This window comes from Lepisma saccharinum, chromosome 1 (assembly GCF_977018435.1).
Source record: "Lepisma saccharinum chromosome 1, izLepSacc3.1, whole genome shotgun sequence".
Classification (NCBI taxonomy): domain Eukaryota; kingdom Metazoa; phylum Arthropoda; class Insecta; order Zygentoma; family Lepismatidae; genus Lepisma; species Lepisma saccharinum.
In genome coordinates this window covers 122,049,047-122,072,723 of record NC_139229.1, presented here as the reverse complement: position 1 = coordinate 122,072,723, position 23,677 = coordinate 122,049,047, and the positions used below count along the sequence as shown (strand labels likewise).

Below are 23,677 nucleotides of genomic sequence, written 5' to 3'. Positions count from 1 at the left end.
TACCTACCAACTGACGGCCTCACTCACATATGCCTCATCCAATCAACGTGTGGTCAGCACGACGAACCCCCCAGTCATTGTTGTAGGTTTTCCATGACCGGGTTACGCTAATAATTTGTGGCTCCCCAAATACCTCACGATGGTGGGTGGCAACCGGTCCCATTCATTGGCCGAAATCTCAGGAGATTGGAACCAGCGCTCATCCCGTAGCCCAACCACGGTGCGGAATGATGGATAGTGGATAGGTGCTACAAATGAGTCAAACAGCGGTACAGTTTGGCAATTCTGAATAGGAGGCCCGTATAGTATATCTGTGGGTGGGTGTAATTGTAATACACGCACATACAGAGTAGTGGGCCTCCCCGATGGCCTAGTGCTAACATAGCAAGGGGTTCCGGGTTCGGTACCAGGTAGAGGCACATAGTGGCTCGGATTCCACTTTCAACAATAGGTCCAGCCCCTATTAGCATTTCAGTGCAAAGTGGACTTAAAAATGAACCCAAACAAACATACAGGGTGGTATTTGAAGAGCAATGATGGCGGAATTATCCCCTTTGGTTTCTTCATCGCCCTACGGCTTCCCAATTTTTTGCTCTTGAGTTGGGGAAGGGGTGTCCATCTGTATCCTATCCCGGTGCTTCAAGAGTCTTCACTAGAATCTCCCCCACTGGAAATTTTTCAAATAGCAATGTATGTATGTATGTATGTATGTATTTATGTATATACGTGTGGGGGATATAACATTAGAATAGCTACTGGGATAGCTTTTAAAGGAAACAAGTTATAATTACTGAAACTTCAAAAATATGCAAAAATATTTCGATCATGAACGGTAAATGTATTTTCTATCCTGTTTGACGATCTTCCATCTAGAGTTAAAATTAATTTTAAATTAATTGACTAAAATCAATTTATTGTCATATGTTTAGAAATAATACAAAACATTAATGTCATCAACTATACTTAAAAACATTATAGCGAGTAAAATCAGTATTCAAATTCATTGAACGCAGTCAAGGACGTTCGCAGGGTTTTTTCCAGGGAGGGCAAAGCAAAGATTTTTTTTTCCAGGGAAGGGGACAAAAGAGGCATATTCTTCCCCACAATGCCCCCTCAAAAAACACTGCTTCAGTCTGAAATTATCGTGTTCCTTTAACCCTTATAATAATTAACATAAATTACTGTGACTGAAGTAAATTTATGTGTGAAATACATACTTTTTAGGTGGACATTCATTCTGCAGGGGGGTGGCCTTCCGGAAGTCCATGTACCCAGTATATACCAGTAGTGGAAGTGTGAGGATGCGGGAGGATGGTATTCTCCTCAGCTAGCAACATGTTCGTAAAGCATCCCCCGCTGTCTCACTCTCACCATAGCATCCTCCCAGCTAGCTCCATGGCTGGGCCAAACATCCAAACATCTAGCGCTGATACATGATCTCATAACTCACCCATTACAATAGAAAATATCTAATGCGCATTCAATAAAATATTATTCGACACACTGGCTATGACCAGTATATTCATAATGGGCATAACCACTAATAAAAGAACGTCAAAGTTAGGAAAGATGTCAAAATGAGGGCTGACTAGCAGCTAAAGTGTACATAACCCCTCCCTTTCGAAAATCCTGGGCACGCCACTGATAATGGGTTTACTAAATTATTTTAAGAGATGGAACGCTATTGTATTTGAGTGAAATCAGACAGTTGACATAATTATCCTTGCACATTATCCTTGCGTGTGTTCATTTATCTATGCCTTTGTGATATGAACGCCATATTTTGCAGGTGGCTGGCTGTAACGCATTTTGAGCCAACAGATGCCCGTCGAGCCTTCCCTTGCTTCGACGAGCCAGCAATGAAGGCCCGGTTTCAAATATCCATGGGAAGGAAGGAGGGCTACAATGCCTTGAGCAACATGCCGCTGCTGAAAACGGAGCCAATGTAAGTTGAAAACATGTTCGCGTAAATAGTATTCCTTTCTTACTCTCTTGAAAAAATAATAAAACCTTTCAAACCAAGTTATATTTTCATTTGTAAGCATCAAAAAATATAATCCAGAAACATCAATGAGTTTAGAAACGGATTTTCTTTGACAATGCTTATTTGGAGACAATTTTAAACAAATTTAAAAAGTTGAAACAAAAATATCAATTATCAGAAACGTTTTAACGTATGATTTATAAGTAAACTATAATATCTTCCATGATCATCTGGTTAATACTCTCATGAAATTCCAAAGCTAATTTTCTGTGCTGATTTCAGGAACGGACGATCTGGATGGTTCTGGGATCATTTCCAAGAATCTGTTCCTATGTCCACTTATTTAGTGGCCTTCGCTGTGACTGACTTCGTAAGCCTGGAGTCGGACAAGTCTCACAGAACCGCTTTCAGAGTTTGGGTCCGGAAGGACGCCATCGAACAAGCGAAATACGCCAGCATCATTGGGCCCAAAATCCTAGAGTATTTTGAAGAATATTTCAATGTGAGTTACCCACTTCCTAAACAAGACATGATCGCTGTGCCGGACTTCGGTGCAGGTGCAATGGAGAACTGGGGTCTCATTACGTACAGGTAAGTAAATTGAGTTATTAAGACACATGTTTAGATGAATCGGCGACCTGACCTAAAGAGCGCTTGCCATACACCTTATCGGAGTGGTTATCACAGCGCACTACGACGTCAGGTCGGGGGTGCGAATCCCGGCCGCGGCGTCCTTCATTAATTTCATCACACCATTATCATCGTCACGATTAGTCAAAAGTGGCACAAAATAGTAACGGCTTCTGCTTATTCACACATTAGCATGTGCACACCCAAATAAATCTGTAATGCAATTAATTTTTATTATACTTATTCACTGAACACTAAATCCATCAAGGGGTGTAAGGGGTACCTTTCACGTAGGGGCCCAAAAGTCAACCTCGCTTCCACATAGTACATCCTGGACTAGACTAACGAGGCTCTGGCGACTGGCATTATGGCCAGTATAATTTTGTGTGTGTTGTCCTGTTTTTTGTCTTTGTGTGTGCTGAGTGCTCGTTTAGAGCCTCAGCTTTTAACAGAAGTCAGAAGATTTTAAGGTTTTTAGTTATGCAACGTTAGAGTTGTAATTTGTAATGATAAGGGGCTGGCCCCTGTATAATGTGACGGGTGCAAAATAGCCTAAGTGCTGACGCACCCAAAATTTTAAATTCAAATTCAAATTCAAAACTAAATCCATCAAAACATTAAATGTTCCGACGCCCCATCGGCTTCGCATTACCAGCGCTTGCCGCTGAGATACGTTCGCTTCGCAGTTCGCACACGAGAAGAGAGCTGTAGCTGAGATGTATTATAGGCTTTACGCACACTCCGAGTGCTGTGTTCACTATACATCAGTGTTGTAATCCCATTCCATTCGAGATCGTGTGGAGGCAGCCCACACATCATTGTAAAACGAGGGATTTTTTTTTTAAAAAAAAAAAAAGGGGGGGCGCCCACCCGGCAAACAAGTCAACGGACCTTGTTCCGAGGATGGATGGGGGCAAGACAGAAGGGGAAGATGTAATGGGTGGCAACCGAAAGCGAAACGCGTGTTTTAGACAATGTCTTGCATTGCCTTTGCTTAATGCAGTTTCGACAAAATAAACTGTCCTTATGGCTCTGTAATCGATCAACCCTCACGGGGGTGGTGGGAGGGGGAACGTTTTCATTGTGTGCCTGCCTGTTCATGCATTGCAAAATTTTTGCACTGTCCAAAGCTCGTTCCTGTTTCAGTGCAAAGTGTTTGATTTCATGATGAAAGGGAAAACTGTACACAGCGAAAGCATATACGTAATATTTAACGTTGTTGATTTTTTGGAGGGAAGTTAGCTACAAATCGTGTAGCGACTGCAGCATATCGCGTTTGTTAGAACCTGTCCCGTTTCCCGCGCTAGCGATCGCTCGACAGTTTCGGTGCCAATGAGAAACGAGAAAAAAGTCGTCTGCTGGGCAGCGAGAAGCGAATGGAAGCCAGAAGAGAGGAGCTTACGTAGACGCTGTTGCCACGTTGCGTATTTTAATTTGCTGCCTGGCTTCGGCTTTCGCCAGCAAGGAGATCACGCGGTCTGCAGCAGCAACGCCGCGTGGTTTATCCTAGAAAAGCCAGCGATCAGCTAGCGCGGGAAGCGGAACAGGTTGTAACAAACGCGGATACGGATGCGGAAGGGAAAAGAAGGAACATTTCGAAGTACGAATCAGGGCAGTGTGGACTGAGTGAGTACTATTATTTTCTTTCGCATTTATTTTGCTCTTGATTTTGCTTGATGTTGTTATTTTGGTCAGTCGGTTATTAGAAATAAACAACTGATTTTCTGCATGTGGTCTTTGGATCGGGTAGGGTACCTTGTTTGCAGGAGCTGCAAATGAGATAAAATTTTCACCCTGGCGAAGTAATGCCCCTTCTTTTTCACCCTGCTGCTCCTACTTTCCACCTTGCTTAAATGTAAATCATGGCCATGTTATACTGTATAATTATGGTTTTGGTGACGAAAAATAATAGCCTTATTTACTTAAAAACTTTGAGTGTTACTCCTAAAGAACATGTTTATTGCATGTATGTGATAAATGTGTTTATTAAATACCTACATAACGGCATCAAAATAACAGTAATCTCTTAGCTTAAATCCCTACATGATTTTGCAATATGCTTATTAAGTTCTTCGGCAGTAACTTCAATTCATTCTTGGTAACAATAAATCCAATTATTATTTAAATCAAATAGCCATGCACCCAGTGAATGCACATAGTGGTTTGGATCCCACTTTAAACTGTAGGTCGTCTCTGCTTTTGTGTGCATAAATTCACCTAGAAAATAAACTCAAATAAATAATAAGATTTTCCATGAGTTGCAACTCTCCCATAACCTCATTTTCAGTGAAGGTGCTCATCCAATACATTTAGCATCATTATGTAAGCAAAAACTGGTGTGAGTATTTGAGAAGGGTGACTCATAATACTTCTTCTGGACGCAAGGCTGAAGTGCACACCCATGGGGCCAGACCACCAGCCGCCACTGGCAGAAAAGCTATGCTAAATAACAAAAATCAAAACATAGCCCTACGCTCTTATCTTGTCCTTGCAGTAGTGAAGCCTGGACTGATGAAGGAGGCAAGTGATTATAATATATAAATTGTTTATTCAAATCCCCCCCCCCCCAAATTCATATTAAAATGATGCCTCTGACACTGACACAGAGGACATAAACATTAAAATCTCCATCCAAGCACAGAAACACATGCATGGATGATGTACTCACCACAATAAACTCCAAACTGTTGGAAGTGTTGCACAAACCCTCCGTGAGATAACTTGTTTAAAAGTCAGGTAAATCGGATGTTGGTCACCTCGCTTCCATGATTCGTATTTTCAATTTTCACACTTTTCTCCCTCAAGCTAATCAAAGCAGGCCCGACCCTGTGGCCGAGTGGTTAGCACATCGCGCTGCGACGCCAAGGGTCCCGGGTTCGAATCCCGGTCAGGCTTGGTTGTTTGTGAATGTCCATTCATCAATTTCATCATTTCATCACTCATCCCCATCTTCGAAAATTAGCCAAGAGGCACAAAACGCGAAGTAAAATAAACTAAATCAAATCAAATCTAATCTAATCAAAGCAGATTTAAATTGCTAAATAATGCATACACCCTTAAGACATTCCCAATGACGTAGTGGTAAAGTTATCTTGTAGTCAAGAGGCCACAGGTTCAATACCCGGCTGAGGCACATTCTACGGTAGTCCAGATCCCACATTAGACTGTAGATCCAGTCCTGATTAACTTACCTGTGCAAAAAGTGAACTTAATAACCCAATTCAAACATACAGTAAAGCAGCCTCACTTAACCGTATCAACCGCTCCCAAATTCATGTTTGTTTCGATTAATTCAGAGCACAAACACAGCAACAAACACTCACTTCCTCATAAATTCTTTCCCCGAGTACAAAGAACCCAAACAAGATCATTTTGAAATGCTCAGAAACAACAGCAAGTGATGTCAAGAAAGTATTACCAGGCTGTCCCAGAAGTCCTGCACCATCAGCACACTGAGCTCCAAGAGGTGAAGTTTGTGAGGTAGGTGGTGCCACCGGTTAAAGGCTGTTGGCAAGCATAGAGGACAGGTTCGTGGGATGAAGTGAAGGCACGCACATCATGTGTAGCGAGTGTTCCCGTGAAGTTAAAGTGGGCACGATGAGTGAGGACCAAATTGCACTTCATGCAGTGTTACGTTTTTTATGCAAGAAGCTACTAACAGCAAAAGCGGCAGCAGAGGAAATTTGTCGTGTGGAGAACAAAGAAGTGGTGAATCGATCGACAGCTTCCCGTTGGTTTAAAAACTTCGCTTCAGGTGATCTACGCCTCGTGAACAAGCCTCGCACGGGACGACCTCCTATAGACATTGACGAGTCTCTGCAGGATGCTGTGAATGCTACACCACAATCCAGCACACCTGTGTTAGCAAGAGTGGTTGGGGCATCCAAATCGACAGTAACCGTAGCTTGCATGACATGGATTACACCAATAAACAGCCCCGACAAAGTCTGCAAGAGCTGACAGAGGTGCAGGCCCAGCGCAGAGTTGCAATTTGCCAGACATGGCTCCAAAACCAGCATGATCTTCGTTTTTGGAGGAGGATTGTGACAGGAGACGAGAAGTGGGTGTTTCTGAAAACCCTGATACACGTAAACAGTGGGTGAAAAGAGGACATGAGGTCATCACCCATGTGAAACAGGACAGATTTGGGTAAAAAGCTCATGTTGAGTGTGTGGTGGAATATTGACGGGATTGTCCATTATAAGTTTGTTCCAGAAGGTCGTGCTGTAACAGGTGAACTGTATTCTGAACAATTATGCCGTGTGTATGCCATTCTTAAGGAGAAATACCCGGCATTAATGAAGAGGAAGAGGTTACTGCTGCAAATTGACAATGCTACCAGTCACCGGTCTCGAAGAGTAACCAACACTCTGGCTGAGCTTGAAGAGTTTGAGTTGTTATCTTATCCCACCTATAGTCCAGATGTTGCACCATCGGATTACGGTGTGTTTCGCTGTCTCTCCCATTTCCTGTATGGTCCGCAGTTCAATTCATATGATGAGGTAAATTCTGCCTGTTGCGAGTTTTTCAATTCTAAACCTGCCACCTGGTATCGCCATCAGATTGAACTGTTGTCGCAGAGATTGGGGAAGGTAATCGAACATGGAGGCCTGTACTTTGCTGAATAAAGTCTGTCTTTGTTTCTGATATTCTAGGTTTCATTCTCGCCCATGTATGATGCAGGACTTCTGGGACAGCCTGGTAATATAAAATTTACTGATTATACATTAAATGAGATTTAATTTAGATTAAGTCCCAAATTTAAAGTATATAAATGGTGTTGAATTTTGAGATTTGATATTAAATTTTAATAATTGATCAACTGCATATACTCAAAATGAAATACCAATGAAGTTATCATTTTCAGATAAACCTGGTTAATGTAGCATTGTTTCACGTACATTAGTGGATTCTTCGATGGCCGTATTTAGAGTTTTTTTTTTTTAAGGTTCAACCTCCCCCCCCCCCCCGAAACTTCTGGCATGTTGGATTAATGGATGTTCAGAAACCAAAATCTGTAACTCATTTTCAAAAATATATTCGCAGCTTCACAAAAATGCAACAGGGAGACAGACAATACTGAAACGATCAAGCTAGAATTTTCAAACAATTGAAATTCTGAAATTTGAGCCAAACATGTTTAATTCTCATAATCGCAGCCCACCTGGGACCCCTCCATTTTCACTTCTGTTGTACTCTTTCCAGTGTTGTTCCTGGATCAGACTCAAAATTCTCTTATGATTGTCCCAAAATTCCCATTTCAACTTTTAAATTTTATGTTTGATAAGAGTTTAAATCCCCCATGATAAGAGTTGAAACCTAAGATCTCCAGCTTCGTTGCACGTTACATTCACTATCCTTCACCCAGCGGTTGATATAATACATACATTTCACCTATATGCAGTCCTATAAAGCACTAGAGTGCATAGTGGTTGTATATAATGCTGTTTGCTAAGTATAGGAAGAATATGAGCATCGGGAAGTGGGATCAAACAGGTCCATAGAACCTCCTTCCCTGGAATCTACATAGTTTAGCCTATGGAAAATTACAAAATAGCAGAATGTTTGTTAGTTTTATTGTTAATAACGGAAAGAAAGTTCAGTTAGTTAGTATTCGAACAGAATAACCAAATAACTGCATTTTTATAATATTCTAACATTTAATTCAAAGAGGAACTGGTTTCAGTTTTCTAAATTCCAAGAAATAAGATTTTTGTGACTGGTCAAAAAACATAAACTTTATGACTAAAATTTCCCCTCTGACTTTTTAAGCTTTTTCTAGAAGGTGTCTAAAATTTGTGCATTTCAGTATACGACAAAAAAAAAAGAACTAGTGTGCTGCATATTCACACATCTGATGGATATCTCCTCAAGGATATAATGACAGCAATATTATTATTATTATTAATTATTATTAATAATAATAATAAACTAATTTATTCCCAAATTATTATTATTATTAAATTTTAATGATTAATAACTATTATTGTTATTATTTCTGTTATTCCATTTTCTGGCGACGGCAATGGGAATTTTTTCCTGCCTACGGCCATGGATTCTTCCACAGCATGAGAGATACTGAAAAGGTTTGTTTCTTCATGATTATTTTTGGAAAATCAAACATCTACACAAAAAACATTCAAAAACAGTGGCTATAAACAATCCAGTAGTATTGAAACAATATGGTTTGAAACAAACACCACATGAATTAGCAACTGAAAACAGCACTTGCTAATAGTATAAGCAAAACATGCATTAACAGTTTTTATAACTAAAGATAAGCCTTGCTGATTTCAATATTTTAATCTCCTTAAGATTAGAGTTCGATGTTCGTACAGATTCATATGAATGAAACCCTACTATATTCAGTTTCTGAGAAATGTCATCCAAATTTTGTGTTTATGTTCTTCCATCCACGTACATCTTAAGGAAAAGAAGATGACACACTGAAGTGTTTAAAGACAAAGTACAATAAGAAATAACAAATTTTATTTGCTACTTCAACATTATTTGGAGATGCAAGAACTATTTATTATCAGTAATGAATGAGAGATATGCTTGCTGTTACATTAATTAGATTTTTGATAAATATTAAAATGTCCCCCCCCCCATCCTCCAATGACTGTTAATATTTATATTATATTACATCCATTTTCTCACAAACCATATACTATGTATTACAGGGAAACATCACTCTTATACGATCCAAGAGTGTCATCTGTGAACCAAAAGAAAACTGTTGCAGTTATAATTGCACATGAACTTGCTCATCAATGGTTTGGGAACCTAGTTAGCCCAAAGTGGTGGACAGACATTTGGTTGAATGAGGGCTTTGCTACGTATGTCTCTTCGCTTGGTGTGGATCATGTAAGTTTACATCTGAATGACTCAATTTCTTGTAAAATAATTTGCACTGACACCATTATTCTGTAATGATTAACATTTCACGTGATTGCCATCTTGCCTTTTGAGTGATTCGTATTTTATCCCACTAAGTTCTCTTTCTTCTTAATTTGTTTTTTTTTTATCCAGTAGAAAAAGCATTGATCTTTTTTGTGAAGATCTCGCACTAACTCAAAAGCTCACTATCCCTTATGTCACCTATGTCAGAGGTGTTTACTAAGTCCGATTTCAGCATTTGTGAATGATTCTTGGTATATTTTTTAAAGCTAGAACACAGTGGTGGCTATTCAGGTGAACTAGATACAGTGGCATCTTGCCATATATTAATGTACAAAATGTTTCTTTTATTAAATTATTCTTATTGCGTATGTTTGTATTAGAAGAAACACATTTGTGCCTTGAAGTCTGTCGTCAAAGGTGCAGTGCTTCTGCTGCATCGTTCTATCCAAGAAATAATCATGGATAATGCTTCCAATATAAGCTGAAACTTCATGTGTAAAATATGTATCTATGTATATTTTTCAGATTGACCCTGAGTGGAAAATGGAGGAATACCATGCCCTACAGTTATTGGTTTATACATTTGCAGCCGATGCTCTAAAATCCTCTCATCCTGTATCATTACCCATTGGAGACCCACATGAAATATCTCAAATATTTGACACAATTTCTTACCTAAAAGGTTAGTTCTGGTGAATAAAAGCTATTAATTAGTTCCGTTCAGAAATAGTTGTCTGGCACATTACATAGATTTGTTACTTGGACTAAATATGTAAAAATATGTGAAGAGTAAATAAATTGAAATATATGGGTCATCAAATATCCCAGGTGTTGACTCTCATAGTCATGGATTTTGATTAAATTTCCAGAACCAATTTGGTTTGCACCAAAACAAATTACATTTCGACAGTTTCATAAAAATTCTGCACTTTTTAGGAGAGGCGGATGCATATCAGCTTTTTTTGAAAAGGCACATTTTTTAAAAGGATCTGACGCAGAGTATGGCAAATAGAGAAGAGAAAGATGACTCATGTTAAAGACAAAAGGTCTGTTAATCAGAAAGTCAATCTCAGTTTCACATAATGCACTCAAGTAATTGAATGTTGCAGGCCAGTGAGGGTTGGATCTGCAGCCAATATAATCTTCTATGGGACTTGTGTTTTGTGTGATCCATATGTGTTTGTGATTGTCCTCGTCACCATCGCCATTATCCCAGAGTGGAAGAAAAGCAATGTAAAGTCACCAAATCAAATCAAAATCTAGATTGTAGAATCACTATCAAATTCACACATTACATTTATTCCTTATTTGTGGCACAAAACCAAAATTCCATAACTTTGAGAAAACATATAGTATATAGTTTTGTTATTAAATATAATGAATGTTGCACAAGTGGCTCATCGGAAATGAAAAGCAACACCTATTGAGAAAATTTACTTTGGACAGTGGCGTATGCTGGTTCTAACGAGTGGGTAATCTCCGACCCTTGATCATCAAACTAATAAATGTTTCCGTGCATTTTATATCAGGATCCATATGGTATTTAGGAATATTTTGTGGGAATGTTTGTCTTATTGTGGCGACCACAATCAATTAATTCTCATTATTGCAGTTTAATATACCTGTAGAATTTCAAATAATAAAACAAGACAGTATTATAAAGCAAAATAAAAAAAAACTGTGAAATATAAAATGAAAGACATGCACTAGTGAAATAGAAACCCTCATTATTAATTTAAGTGCAAAATTCAACTTACTCCAGGACTCAGAATGACATTCCCTATGAATGATAAAAAAAAATCCCTTTCCGAGCTCCAAATTCCCTGCGATGACAGGTTTTAAAAGTTCGAATCAGTGCAGGCCTGAGCCAGAAATTTATTTCGGGGTGGGGTGGAGAGGAGGGTGCTCATCCCTTATTACCAGCCGCATCATAAAGTTGAAAAAGTGGGGGTAGAAGTTCTGAAGATAAATCTCAGATAATTACAACGTATTATGCAAGGTGTTTAATCTGCAAATGAAGTAAAATTAATTACCACTATACACTTTTTAAATTAGATATATGAATGATTTCGGGGAGGGGATTTGAGCTCCCCGAGTCCTCCACCTGGCTACGTGCCTGATGTGTTTGTTCCTTATATGTTTTAGTCGTTCATCTTCATCACTATTAATCTAAAAAGGTGGAATAGTAACTTAAATAAACTAAAATATATGTAATTTATTTATATCTTTTCCTTTAAAAAATATTCGTGTGGCCGCGGTGGCTCAATCGGTGACGCGTCTGACTACCATGCTAAAGGTCCCGGGTTCGATCCCCGGCCGGTTCAAATCCGGGAACTTTTCTAACGATGGAAGCGGCCCCGGCGCCCACCCAGCGTCGAATAACATGGGTACCTGGGGGAAACCCTGGGGGGTAAAGGCGGTCAGGGGCGTGATGCTGATCACATCATCTCCACTCACGACCGGATCAAGAAAGTGTGGGGCGTTACCCCCTCACCCCCTATACGCCTTCATGGCGTGGTGCTATGCACAAGGGAGCACTTTTCCTTTAAAAATATTCAGTTCCGTGAAGGAAGTACTCTCGCTGCTTTTGAAGATTAGAGAGAAGAAACAATCACTATTTTTGCAAATACAAGAATGGGGGGAGTCAGCTTATAGGTGCATTAATTGCTTAAGTTTTGAATTTTAATTTAGTTTGCCTCATCTTCAATATTTAAGCTTTTTCCTTTTGTAACAGACATCAGCAAGACAGAAGTAAATGTATAGTGAAAATTAGCGTAGAATTGGTTTGCCTATGTTATTCATATTTTCCTGTTCTTTGCACTTTACCGGGTATGTTTTCCCTATTTCCCTTACAGAAAGTAATTTGTGAACCCAAGATTCCCGTTCCTGAGAAATGTCCCTGCCATAAAAAACACAGTTTCTATGTTTAGCGACGACATAGCCTTCGGGAGAGAATTGTGGAGGAGGGTTGTAGGAGGTCAATGGTCGCCAGCGGAGGGAAAGGCAAACTCTAGGGGTTGAGACCGGTGGACTCTCACCAGAAGGAGCTTACCCTGGCCACGGAATCGCCGCGCCTGAGAAGCAGAGTTTCCTCCCCCCTCTTTTCTTTCTCTTCTCGCCAAGGGTTGTAAATGAAGCGGGTGGAATGACGTCAGGGTGAGATTCCCTAACGTCATTCCACCGGCTGGAGAAAGGTTCCCGGACATTCAGCGGCAAAAGGTTGGAAGCATTCGCGGCGCGCTGGAAGCAAAGAAATGTATGCATCAAAATTGGTTTGGAAGAATATTGCGAAGAAATGTATATATATATATTTTTTTTTAAAAAAAAAGAAAGAAATACAGCCGGGTCATCTGCGATTACCTAGATGACCCAGAGTATACGCCGCTGACTTTGGATCACATAATTCTTGGTTTTTAACCTTCAGCATGTTCTGCTTATTTCTCTTAGGTAATAATACGAAATATATAAACTAATTGTTCATTAATTGTAATGTAATAATGCTTATATTGAGATTATATAGAACACTTGTACTTCATACTAAGGGACAAAAATCTCAGATTTTTTTGGACCTCTGAAAAATGTTAATTATAAATGTGTTGTGTGCCACAGGCCCCACACCCACCAAGAACTGGCCCTGAGTACATGCACTCTTTGATGAGTTGTTACATACATTTGATCACTGATGCCAGCCTATACTTTTCCGGAGTCTGGATGTTACATTCAGCCTACAAAAATATCACTCAACTTGTGGAGTCTCAATATCATGGATTTCTATTTATTTATTTTATTTTAATTTTCTTTTGCAAAATGCATAATTTTCATTATTTTTACATCATCATTGTGAGGAGAAATGAACTAGGTGATTAAATTATTGTCTCATGTGAAATTATGAATATTTTAAAGCAATGGTATAGTTCCATTGGAGTACTTACATACTAAAAATTAATTATATTCTAAACTACTTTGAACTGTTACAGTTTTCAAGTATAGGCTTCACTGGGAATCAGTAACAGTATCAGCACTGTTATCGATATTGGTTCAAAGTGGTATTGGATTGACCCTAATATACATAACTGTCAAGTTTTATGTCTTTCTTAAGCAGTAAGTAATTATAGACCATCCATTTTTATTCATAGTTAGCCAAATGTATAAGCTAATTTTCTTCTTCTTTTCTTAGGATCTTTTCTCCTTCGAATGCTGAACAATTTTCTAACAGAGAATACCTTCCGAGAAGGCGTAACGAGATATTTGCGCCAGAAGATGTTTGGCAATGCAGAGCAGGATGACCTGTGGAAATTCTTGACTGAGAAGGCCCACGAAGACAACACCCTGCCACGAAATGTCACCGTTAAGACCATAATGGACACATGGACGAAGCAGACTGGATTTCCTCTTCTAACAGTTACAAGGGACTACGAAAATGGCACAGCTACTGTACAACAGGTACCAACCTGACATGCAAACAACATACATAGTCTTTAAATTATCCTTTGTAATTTAACACACATTTCATTGTAGAGATATTCAGAATACCATATCATTATCATCATGAAATCATGATAGCAATTTGTACTTATGTAGTGTAAAACTTGTAATCAAGAATTAATCTGAAGATGATCCAATACTTCCTAAATTCTGTTTACTTCAAATGTGTCTCTTGCATTAAAAATAATTCCTCTTCATAAAATTATTTCCAATGAGAAATGTGTAAACCAACAGATAAATCAGGCAAGGAAAATTGAACTGTGTGTATTAGTGAAAAATCAAGATTCATATAAATTCATGATGAGAATTGGTGGAACTACTTATAATTGAGAAATATTCAGACTTGCTATATTGTGCAAGTTGTAATGAAACAGTAAAATTTTAAACTTTTTTTTAAAAAAATGTACTTTAGATATAAGCCAAGTGAAGAAAATCAATATTTTTGTTCACCAGGTAATTCACAGATGACTATGCAGTGAATAGGACTCAAATATTTAGAATTGAATCTCGGTTTTTGTCAAAATCCAGTCGAGAGGCATTCTTGTAACTTAATCATCTTGAATATGCCAGGGATGAGACCGATTAATGGGTACTCTATCGGTATCGGCCGATATAGGCATATCGGTTTATTGGTAAAATTACCGATTATTTTACCGATCCGATATATCAATAAATATCTGATAATTTAGTGCAAAATTCTGCCACTTTGTTGTAATTTTTATAGATAATCTCTATGCCCTACTTTCGAAAAAGTAAATGTCTAAATATGCAATTTCTTTTTCACTGCAGTCACATTGAAACACACATTTATGAAGGTCAATGAATCTTTCAGGTTCTTCAAGGACCATTTCTAATTTTATATCAGATCGGTAGAATATCGCTTATCGGTGTCGGTAAATTTTATATCGGTACTTTATCGGTATCGGTTAAATTGCATACTGGCCCATCCCTAGTTTAATTGAAGACAAACTAAATGCCTTGGGAGTGCTTGAGCTATTTAAAGATCCTCAGTTTAAACTTTTCTTTTGAACCGGTGTCAGATCCATATTTTTTGTCCCCCAAATTCAACTTCCTTACTTTCTCTCACACTACTTTTATATTTTGAATTTCATTTCTTTCATTTTTGCTTCATTCACTCAATAAAAAAGAAACAGTGTGCCCTTTCATTAACTTAATCTAATCATCATGATTAGCCAAAAGTGGCAGAAGAGTAATGCTAAATACCAAAAATACAGCATATAAATGTGTCTGCACAGTCAGAGAGGAGCATGTTGTGTTTTTGTATTCTTATTAGTCCAATAACAAACAAAGAATTAAAATTCATCATTGCAGAGAATTCACACATGAGCAGTATAGATGTAATTGTAATTGTAATTTATTCTCGTTCTGTTGACTACATTGTTGATATTTCTATCTGCAGCAGTATAGACCATGTCATTTGTTACATATAACATTAGCATGATTACAGTACAGATACATCCACTTGATTACATATATGGGATGTAGCATAATTAAAGTTACAATTATATATTATTACATCGGTTTGATTACATACATGGGATACAGCAGTTATAGTTACACATATTTATTACATACCCTTGATAACATATTTGGGATGTAGATCAGCATAATTGAATTACAAATATATATTACATCCACTAGACTACATATATGGAATGCATATCAGCTTAATTAAAGTTTATACATGTTGATATATATATTGTATCAAATTCATGATTATATACATGGGTGAGACAGAGAAGGTAGTTCTAGATATGCTGTAGAAATTCTTCTATGCTGAAGGGTGATGTTTCTAAGAGATATTTTTTTATTTTATATTTGTATAGCTTAAGATTTCTTTCCTTCTTTATTTCACATTCAAGTTTATTGGATAGTAGTTTTCCTGTTTTTTTGGCACTCCTTTTGCATAGGTTTAGTCTGTGGTTGTCTATGTGTATATTTGCCTTTGTTCTTGTGTTGTGATTATGTATATTGTATATTACTATTTTTATTGAAGTTTTTTATGTTGTGCTTTACAAATAGGAGCTATTCTAATATATATAGGAATGGTACTGTGAGTATTGAAAGTTTGGTGAACAGATTTTTTGAAGATGTTTGTGGAGGCTCCTGGACCATAGTTCTGATGATTTTTTTTTGTAGAATGAAAACCTTCGACAGTTTTGTTTAGTTCCCCCATAGCAATATGCCATATCTTAGTCTAATCTACGATTGCATAATAGAGTATTTTTACCATTTTTAAGTTACAGATACTGCTCATTTTCTGAATTGCATAATGTAAAGTAGCTAGTTGTTTACATAGATTTTCAATATGATGACCAAAAGACATGTTTTCATCAAAAGTTTTGCCTAGAAATCTTATTGTTGTGGTTTTTTGTATGATTTTTGAGTCTATTTCGAGTGTTGAGCAATCTTTGTTTTTCCGTTGTGTCATGTGGAAGGCCATGTTTCTAGTTTTTGCTGAATTTAGTATTAGTCTGTTTTCCTTGCACCATCCATTTAATTTTTTTCAAGCGTTATTAGAATTTTGCTTAAGAGAGTTCATTTTTTGATCTACTGTATAATACTTAGGGAGGTGTAATCTGCGTAGAGTAGTGTAGTTGATGCAGGTACAGCAGATGGGAGATCATTTATATATAGCAGACACAAGAGGGGATCTAGTACACTTCCTTGAGGCACAACAATAAAATTTGCTTTAAATTTAAGGTGAAAAATAATGCTTGTTTTTTTTTCATTTATTTCTTGCAATGAAATCATCTGCCTCCTATGGTATTCTGTTGTAATAACCCTCTTTAAATTATGGAAATTCTTACTGTTGTTGCATTTTCTGCCTCATTAGGCTATTTGCAACCATAATGGTAAATGATGATGAGATATTGATGAAGAAAGACTAACACCCAAGCCAGCTGTCCAGATGCTAAATTTCAATGTAGTATATATTCTGCATGTGTACAGTAACTGAAATACATCTTCATTCATATTTTTAATAATACATAAATTCATTGAATATTATAAATTGCAGAGAAGATACCTACTCCAGCAGGATACAACTCAACATGAAACAACCACATGGTGGGTGCCTTTAACATATTCCCACAAAGATATTCCGGACTTTGAAACAACTAAACCAAAATTGTGGATGAAGAGCTCCGAGCATGAAGTGACTGTGAAAGATCTACCTGGAAAAGACAAATGGATTATATTTAACATACGGGTCTCAGGTATGCTCAGCATGTAGTAACTGTGATTAAAAATCTACAAATTATTGTAAGAATTGAAGAACAAGTTAAACATCCAATTGATATGGATTTCCGCAATGTGGATTGCCTGGCTGCAAAATAATCATTCAAACAATAACAATAGTTTATCCTTTAATGGAGGCATGTAATCCAAACTGATTCAATCTCTGTATCATCTTTCTGCAAAATTAACATTTTATCTAGAATATAATAAGTGTAAATTGAGTTTGCTTTTGTTTTAAGTTCACTTTATACACAAATAGACTAATCGGGACTGAACCTATAATTTAAAGAGGGGTTCAAACTACCATGTGCTTCCACTGGGTATCGAACCTTGGATCCCTTGATTACAAGGTGACAACTTTACCACTATTCCATTTGAGAGGCCCAGTCAATGTACACAATGTAGTCTAAATACTATATGTTATCCATTGATCATTTGCTTGATATAGGGTGTTGAGCCAAGGTGCTTTAGTACAATATTGCCTCATTAACCATCATGAATTTCCAAGATATCCAGTGACAAAGTGATGTATTTCTATGCCACTGGTGAAATAACTTTTCAAGTAGTGATAATAACAAAAAGGCACACATTAACCTTAATTAGAGGTATTCATAATTACAAGCAACATGCAGGTTTCATCTTACTGCTTAAGGCCAGAGTAGATGAAAAAGCCATATTTCCAGTTCAGTCTGGTATCAGTGTTATATATGTGGAGAGTTTCAGCTATTTGTGCCTTGTCACCAAGGGTGCCTGCAGGATTTTTTTTTTCCAAAGAGGGTCAGAGCAAGATTTCATACCTTGCCTTTCAGTCATTATTATTATTATTATTTTACAAATCATAAAATTCAAATTGAATTGAGTGATTGATTTGGTTTATTATATTTTGCTTCTCTGCCAATTTTGGCTAATCGCGAAGATGAAGATGATTGACAATATGATGAAATTGAAGAAGAGACATTCACAAAGAACACACATGTCTGGCCAGGATTCAAACATGAGACGTCTGGCATCGTGTCATATATGATTGTATTTAAAAGTGGTTAATTCTTGGTGTTTTGTGCACTGTAAGTGTCTGAAATTCCTTGAAATTAACAGTTTTTATTCCAGAAGTGCAAAAAAATTCACTTGAGGGGAAGCAGTGTGTAAAATTCGAGATTTTCACTGCATCAAAAAATATGGAAAATTTCCTGATCAGAAAATGGTGATTTTTTTCAGTTTTGAACATTAGGATTATAAAATGTTTCCTCCACAATCCCATCCTGTGCAATTCTAGTTACGACTGTCAACATGATTCTAGTGTCTTTGGTGAAAATGTTCTCTTGTTATTTTGTTGAGCATGGCTGTAACTAAAAGCCTGTAAATCACAGGAAACAATATTATTTGCAATAAAATATCACAATAATTTCACCCCTCAAATTACATGAACTCTTCCAGATATCTCGGGGGAGGGGGGATGACAATTCTATAACATTTCAAAATAAAAAGAGTTGTGAATAAACTATTGTGTATGAACATTTATAATAATCCATGGTGGAACAGTCCACAAGGGCCATGGCCTATGTAACGACTGCCGGCCTCACTTCTACATTCCCCAGGAGTATTTGAGATAATTGATGATGATCCTAGTTTCATTTCTTAGCAGTAGTTGTAATGTACAATATCTCCTAATTGCCCTTTGTAAAGAAAAATCAACAAAGTTGCATTTATTCATCAGCAAGTAGTTATCAGACTTCATAATAATAATAATAATAATAATAATAATAGTTTATTTGGGGTAACTATTGATACCTGAACTCACTGGCGTATGCAAGGGGGGTACGTAGTTTATCCCCCCCTTTGAGCTTGTGAAATATTATGAAAAATGATGTGAAAAAATTTAAATGGCAAATTTATCACAGTCAAAGATCTGGGACAATACTATTACCACTACTACTACTAATAATAATAATAATTTGAATTATTATTCCCATGCAGCACAGAGAAAAACATGGCATTCCAAACACATGGGTCTTTCAGAGTGAATGCCTTAAAAATTAACACAAATTCTTGAAATTAAAATATGAGGGCAACTATGATTTAAAAGAGAGAAAAGTTATTTTGTATCTCAGTTGAAACAATATTCAATACACTGGCGTGCGGGGATTTTTTTTTCGGGATGGGCTGAAATAATAAATGTGGATAACACATGGCTTCATTTTGGAGGGCAGGATACAAAATAAAATATTTCGTATTTTTGGAGCTTTTCAGTCTATTAAAATTGTTTTCAAAGACAAAAAAGGTAATCGGGACTCACTTTAAAACAGGTTTCGCATTTACAAATTTTGAAAATTTTAAAGTTCTGATTTTTATTTGAAAATTCTGATTTTCTCAAAATTTCGGTAGGGGCTGTAACCCCATCAGCTACCCCTCTATGTACGCCAGTGTTCAGTGAACATGAGAATGAACTAAAGAAAGTTCTTGGTTCATTGTAAGCAGCTAATGTATAGAAAAAGGCTAGGCGGACAAGAATACAGTCACCAGTCCGCCTTCTCATTGTTTACCGCAGCACATTTGTATGTCTCTCTTTAAAATGTCTCACCTTGTTCACTAGACAATTATTCAAACGACAATAAGCTTAAATATTGTAAAATGTTTTGTTGTAAGAACAGCGAGACAATCCAGATGTGAATTATCGGGGGCATTTATGCAGGGAAAAAGCCGGAAAAATTCCAACCAATTCCGGGAATCAAACTCGGATCTCCCACGTGGTTGTCAGATGCTCTACTGACCAGACCACTGCAGCTCCTTGGATGAGTTCCATACTTTGATTATTTCAATTTATTTTATCGATTTTCTTCACACTTAAAATGTCTCACCTCATTGAGCAGACAATTATTTTGTAACAAAGAAACAAAAAAATTCTCCCAGAATTTGATAAAAATCGTATGACTAGAAAGTAATTTTGTTCTATTGCTTTCATAAATACTATATTTATGTAGATCTCTACTACTTAATAGTAGTAGTGGTATTAGTAGTATTATTAGTAGTAATTAATTATAAGTATTATTAATTAATTATGAATACTATTATTGAATTAAAGTATAATAAAACAATGATAATGTAAATTTGGAGAAAGTTTTAGAAATAATCCTGGCTTGATAAAATCCTGCGTATGCTACTGCCTGAACTAGCATGTTTGTGTGTTCGAAAGCAGAATTTAATACTACTTTTACTATCACTATTACTGCTTATAATGTTAATAATGAAAATAACGATAATAATAATAGAGATAGAGATTATTTGAAGGAGTTTTGGTACTATTTTTAAATACGTATTGTTTTGTATTCACTTTCAGAAATCGAAATAAATTGGTCTCTGATTGTTCACTTCAATCTTAGCATTGTGAACTTATGAACACAATTCATTGTTTACTATTGGTCTCCTCCACACAGGATTATATCGAGTAAACTATGATGAACATAACTGGAATCTATTGGTAAAACTTCTGCTCTCAGATGAATTCCAAGTCATGAAAGAGTTGAATCGAGCCCAAGTGCTTGAAGATTCTTTAGATCTTGCCAGAGCAGGGGAGTTGAGCTACGATGTTGCTCTGGACACCCTACTGTACCTGGAGAAAGAGAGAGCATATTTGCCATGGACAACAGCACTTAGTAACCTCAGATATATTAAAAATATGCTGCGAAGAAAATCAGGATATGGAGACTTTAAAGTGAGTATAACAATGAGTGAACAGACAAGAAATCTTGATCACTTTTCACGAATATTTTTGACAAAAATACTATTAAAATTTACTCTGAGTAGCCTAAGTGAAAGAAACAATGGTATGATATTACCAGGTAACCACATAAGTATTTGCCATTTTGGACATGGGAACTGTTAACACAATGTAGTAGTTCTGGAAGGATATACAGGTGGTCCCTCTGGTGTGTGTGCACCAATAGAAGGAAGTCCCAGTCGATCATTTGTTGTGAACTGGGTGAAAGCAACGAGGGATAGCCTTGTGTTGAAGTGGCGATATGCCACTTGAAGACACACAGTGCAGTGGCAGACCAAAGACCAATGATAACGATTGTTTATGGGCAGCAATTGAAGAGGATAGCAGTAGAACCTGTCAAGAATTGGTTGCAATATCTAACGTGAGTAATGAAACAATCCGAAAACATCTCCACGAGATTGATGAGTCATAACAGTTAAGCAAGTGGTTCCCCAACAAACTGTCTCCAGAACAGAAACAGCAAAGAGTAACTGCCTGTCTTTCAATCCTCTCTAGGTAATGAAACAAGCCATTTTTGGACAGAATATTAAGCTGTGATGAGAAACGGGTAGTGTACAACAATCCCAAAACCACCATTGCATGAGAAGAAACTTTTGCTGTGTGTCTGGCGGACTGCAAGTGTCCTTGTGCATTTTGAGCTCATTCCTTCTGGGCAAACCATCATAGGGAACCTCTATTCCCAGCAACTTGACAGAGTTCATTGAGCTCTTCAAAATAAGAAGCCAGCATTGGTGAACTGGAAAGGTGTGTTAGTGCTCCAGGACAATGCTCACCCACATGTGGCAAGAATAACGAAAGACACTGCTATTTGCCTTGGCTACGAGACTCTGGTTCATCTGCCTTATTCCCCTGATTTTTCCCCTATGGATTACCACTTGTTCAGATCACTGGACAATCATCTTCGAAATGAGGCCTTTGCTGATGAAACCCAACTGTGGAACATGGTACAGACATTTTTCAACACACAGGACAGAGACTTGAATTGTAAGAGTATTTATGACCTTGTATCATGATGGGAAAAGGTGATTGCCATAGACGGTGTGTATTTTCCTGAATGAAGTTGTCCTTCAGGACATCTGTGTCCTTTTTTTTTTTATCCTTGTCCAAAACGTCAAAGATTTTTGTGGTTACCTGGTATTATAGCTTCTCATTTGCCAGTGAATGAGAGAGTTCACCTTCCTGGACATAGCACCATATTAATCATTGCCTTTGAATATTGTGAGACTCAATTCCAAAATAGATCATTGTGAGATGTAATTACATTATGTTTTAGTTCCTTGTACAAGATTGCACATATTCACACACAGCATATTACACACCAGCACATGTTGAATTCCCAATTTTACATTTGGTTTTAAGCCCCTCAAGTGTCATGTTCTTTAGATAGTGAAGAAAAACTTGAGAAATTGTAACACCTATCATTCCTTATGTGATTGAATAGATAAAAATTGCTGAATAACATATAGAAGTTACCACAAATATTTCTACAAAACATTGACTCTAGTTGTGGTCTAGTTGGAGCATGTGGTCTGGCTAGCTTGAATTTAGAATGCAAGTTTAATTTTAAAAACTTTTGATAAATTATGTACATGCACAAGTTAGCACAAATTATGCACCAATTGTTGACACATGTTATATTTTAATCTGTTCATTATTCCTTCCTTTTAGCACAATTTAAGAAATAAAACCATCAATGCAGGTTAACCAAATTTGGGTGACCTTAATCATAGTTCAGTGCATTAATAAACTATCCTTGCCCTGTTCTCCCATATTTCATCTTTTTACAGTATTACAGCTTAATCAACATTTCATGTGCTTTATGTATATTTATGTATATTTGAAGTATTTCAAGTTCACGCTATTCTTAATGCTGACAAAGAAAAATAATATGTTACAGAAATTCATGAGAAAATTGATAACTCCATTATACGAAGAGTTTCGGTATCAAGATGAAACAGACGAGAGCCTTATTAAATACTATCAACGATCAGAAGTTCTATCCTGGGCATGTTACCTTGAAGTGGGAGATTGTGTCAAGAAAATGAGGCGGTTATTTTATGAATGGATGGAAGAAGTAGATATTGACATGGAAAACCCGTAAGTTTATTGTTTTAACTTGATATAACTATTGTTAACTTTATGTAATTTCTAACACGCTATCATTTAAAGGCATTTCTTAAATTTTAATGACATGCAGTTGTCTATACTCTGTCCAGGAGTGGGTGAAGCAAGTGAATGAAAACAAGTATTCTGTGCACGTAGTGACTCGAGAGAGCTAAATCCACGAACGTGTGAGGGGGCAATGCAATTGCAGCTACCAGCCATTTGCAGCAGCATGCACTGCTTTGCTACACCTACCCACCTCCTACTCTTGGCACATAGTATAGGACATACATAATGGACGTAAGATTTAATTCAGCAATACAAATTACAAGTTACCAACATTACAAGTAATACAAGGTTGTAATAGTAAAACTGGAGTTGTGGCATATGAACAAGGTATACCAGAAGCAACTTCACATACCATTGCCAAGTTACTTCATTCGCTGATTAGACTGACAGTAAGACCCTGAGTAGTATAATTCACTAAATGAAATGCTCAAATTAATTGCAATGTAGCACTTTCACTGCAAAGAAGC

The 23,677-nt window shown here is 37.1% G+C and overlaps 1 protein-coding gene across 1 annotated transcript in view; it reads left to right on the top strand.

Moving 5' to 3' along the window:
• Positions 1-23,677, top strand: part of LOC145987660 (aminopeptidase N-like) — a 39,282-nt gene that overhangs the window by 3,129 nt on the left and 12,476 nt on the right. Inside the window, exons 3-10 of the mRNA XM_083122177.1 lie at positions 1,790-1,945; positions 2,267-2,575; positions 9,298-9,481; positions 10,043-10,199; positions 13,695-13,960; positions 17,043-17,241; positions 20,695-20,972; positions 22,936-23,135. Coding sequence (XP_082978303.1) covers positions 1,790-1,945; positions 2,267-2,575; positions 9,298-9,481; positions 10,043-10,199; positions 13,695-13,960; positions 17,043-17,241; positions 20,695-20,972; positions 22,936-23,135 — 1,749 coding nt within the window. The remainder of the gene's footprint in view (positions 1-1,789; positions 1,946-2,266; positions 2,576-9,297; positions 9,482-10,042; positions 10,200-13,694; positions 13,961-17,042; positions 17,242-20,694; positions 20,973-22,935; positions 23,136-23,677) is intronic.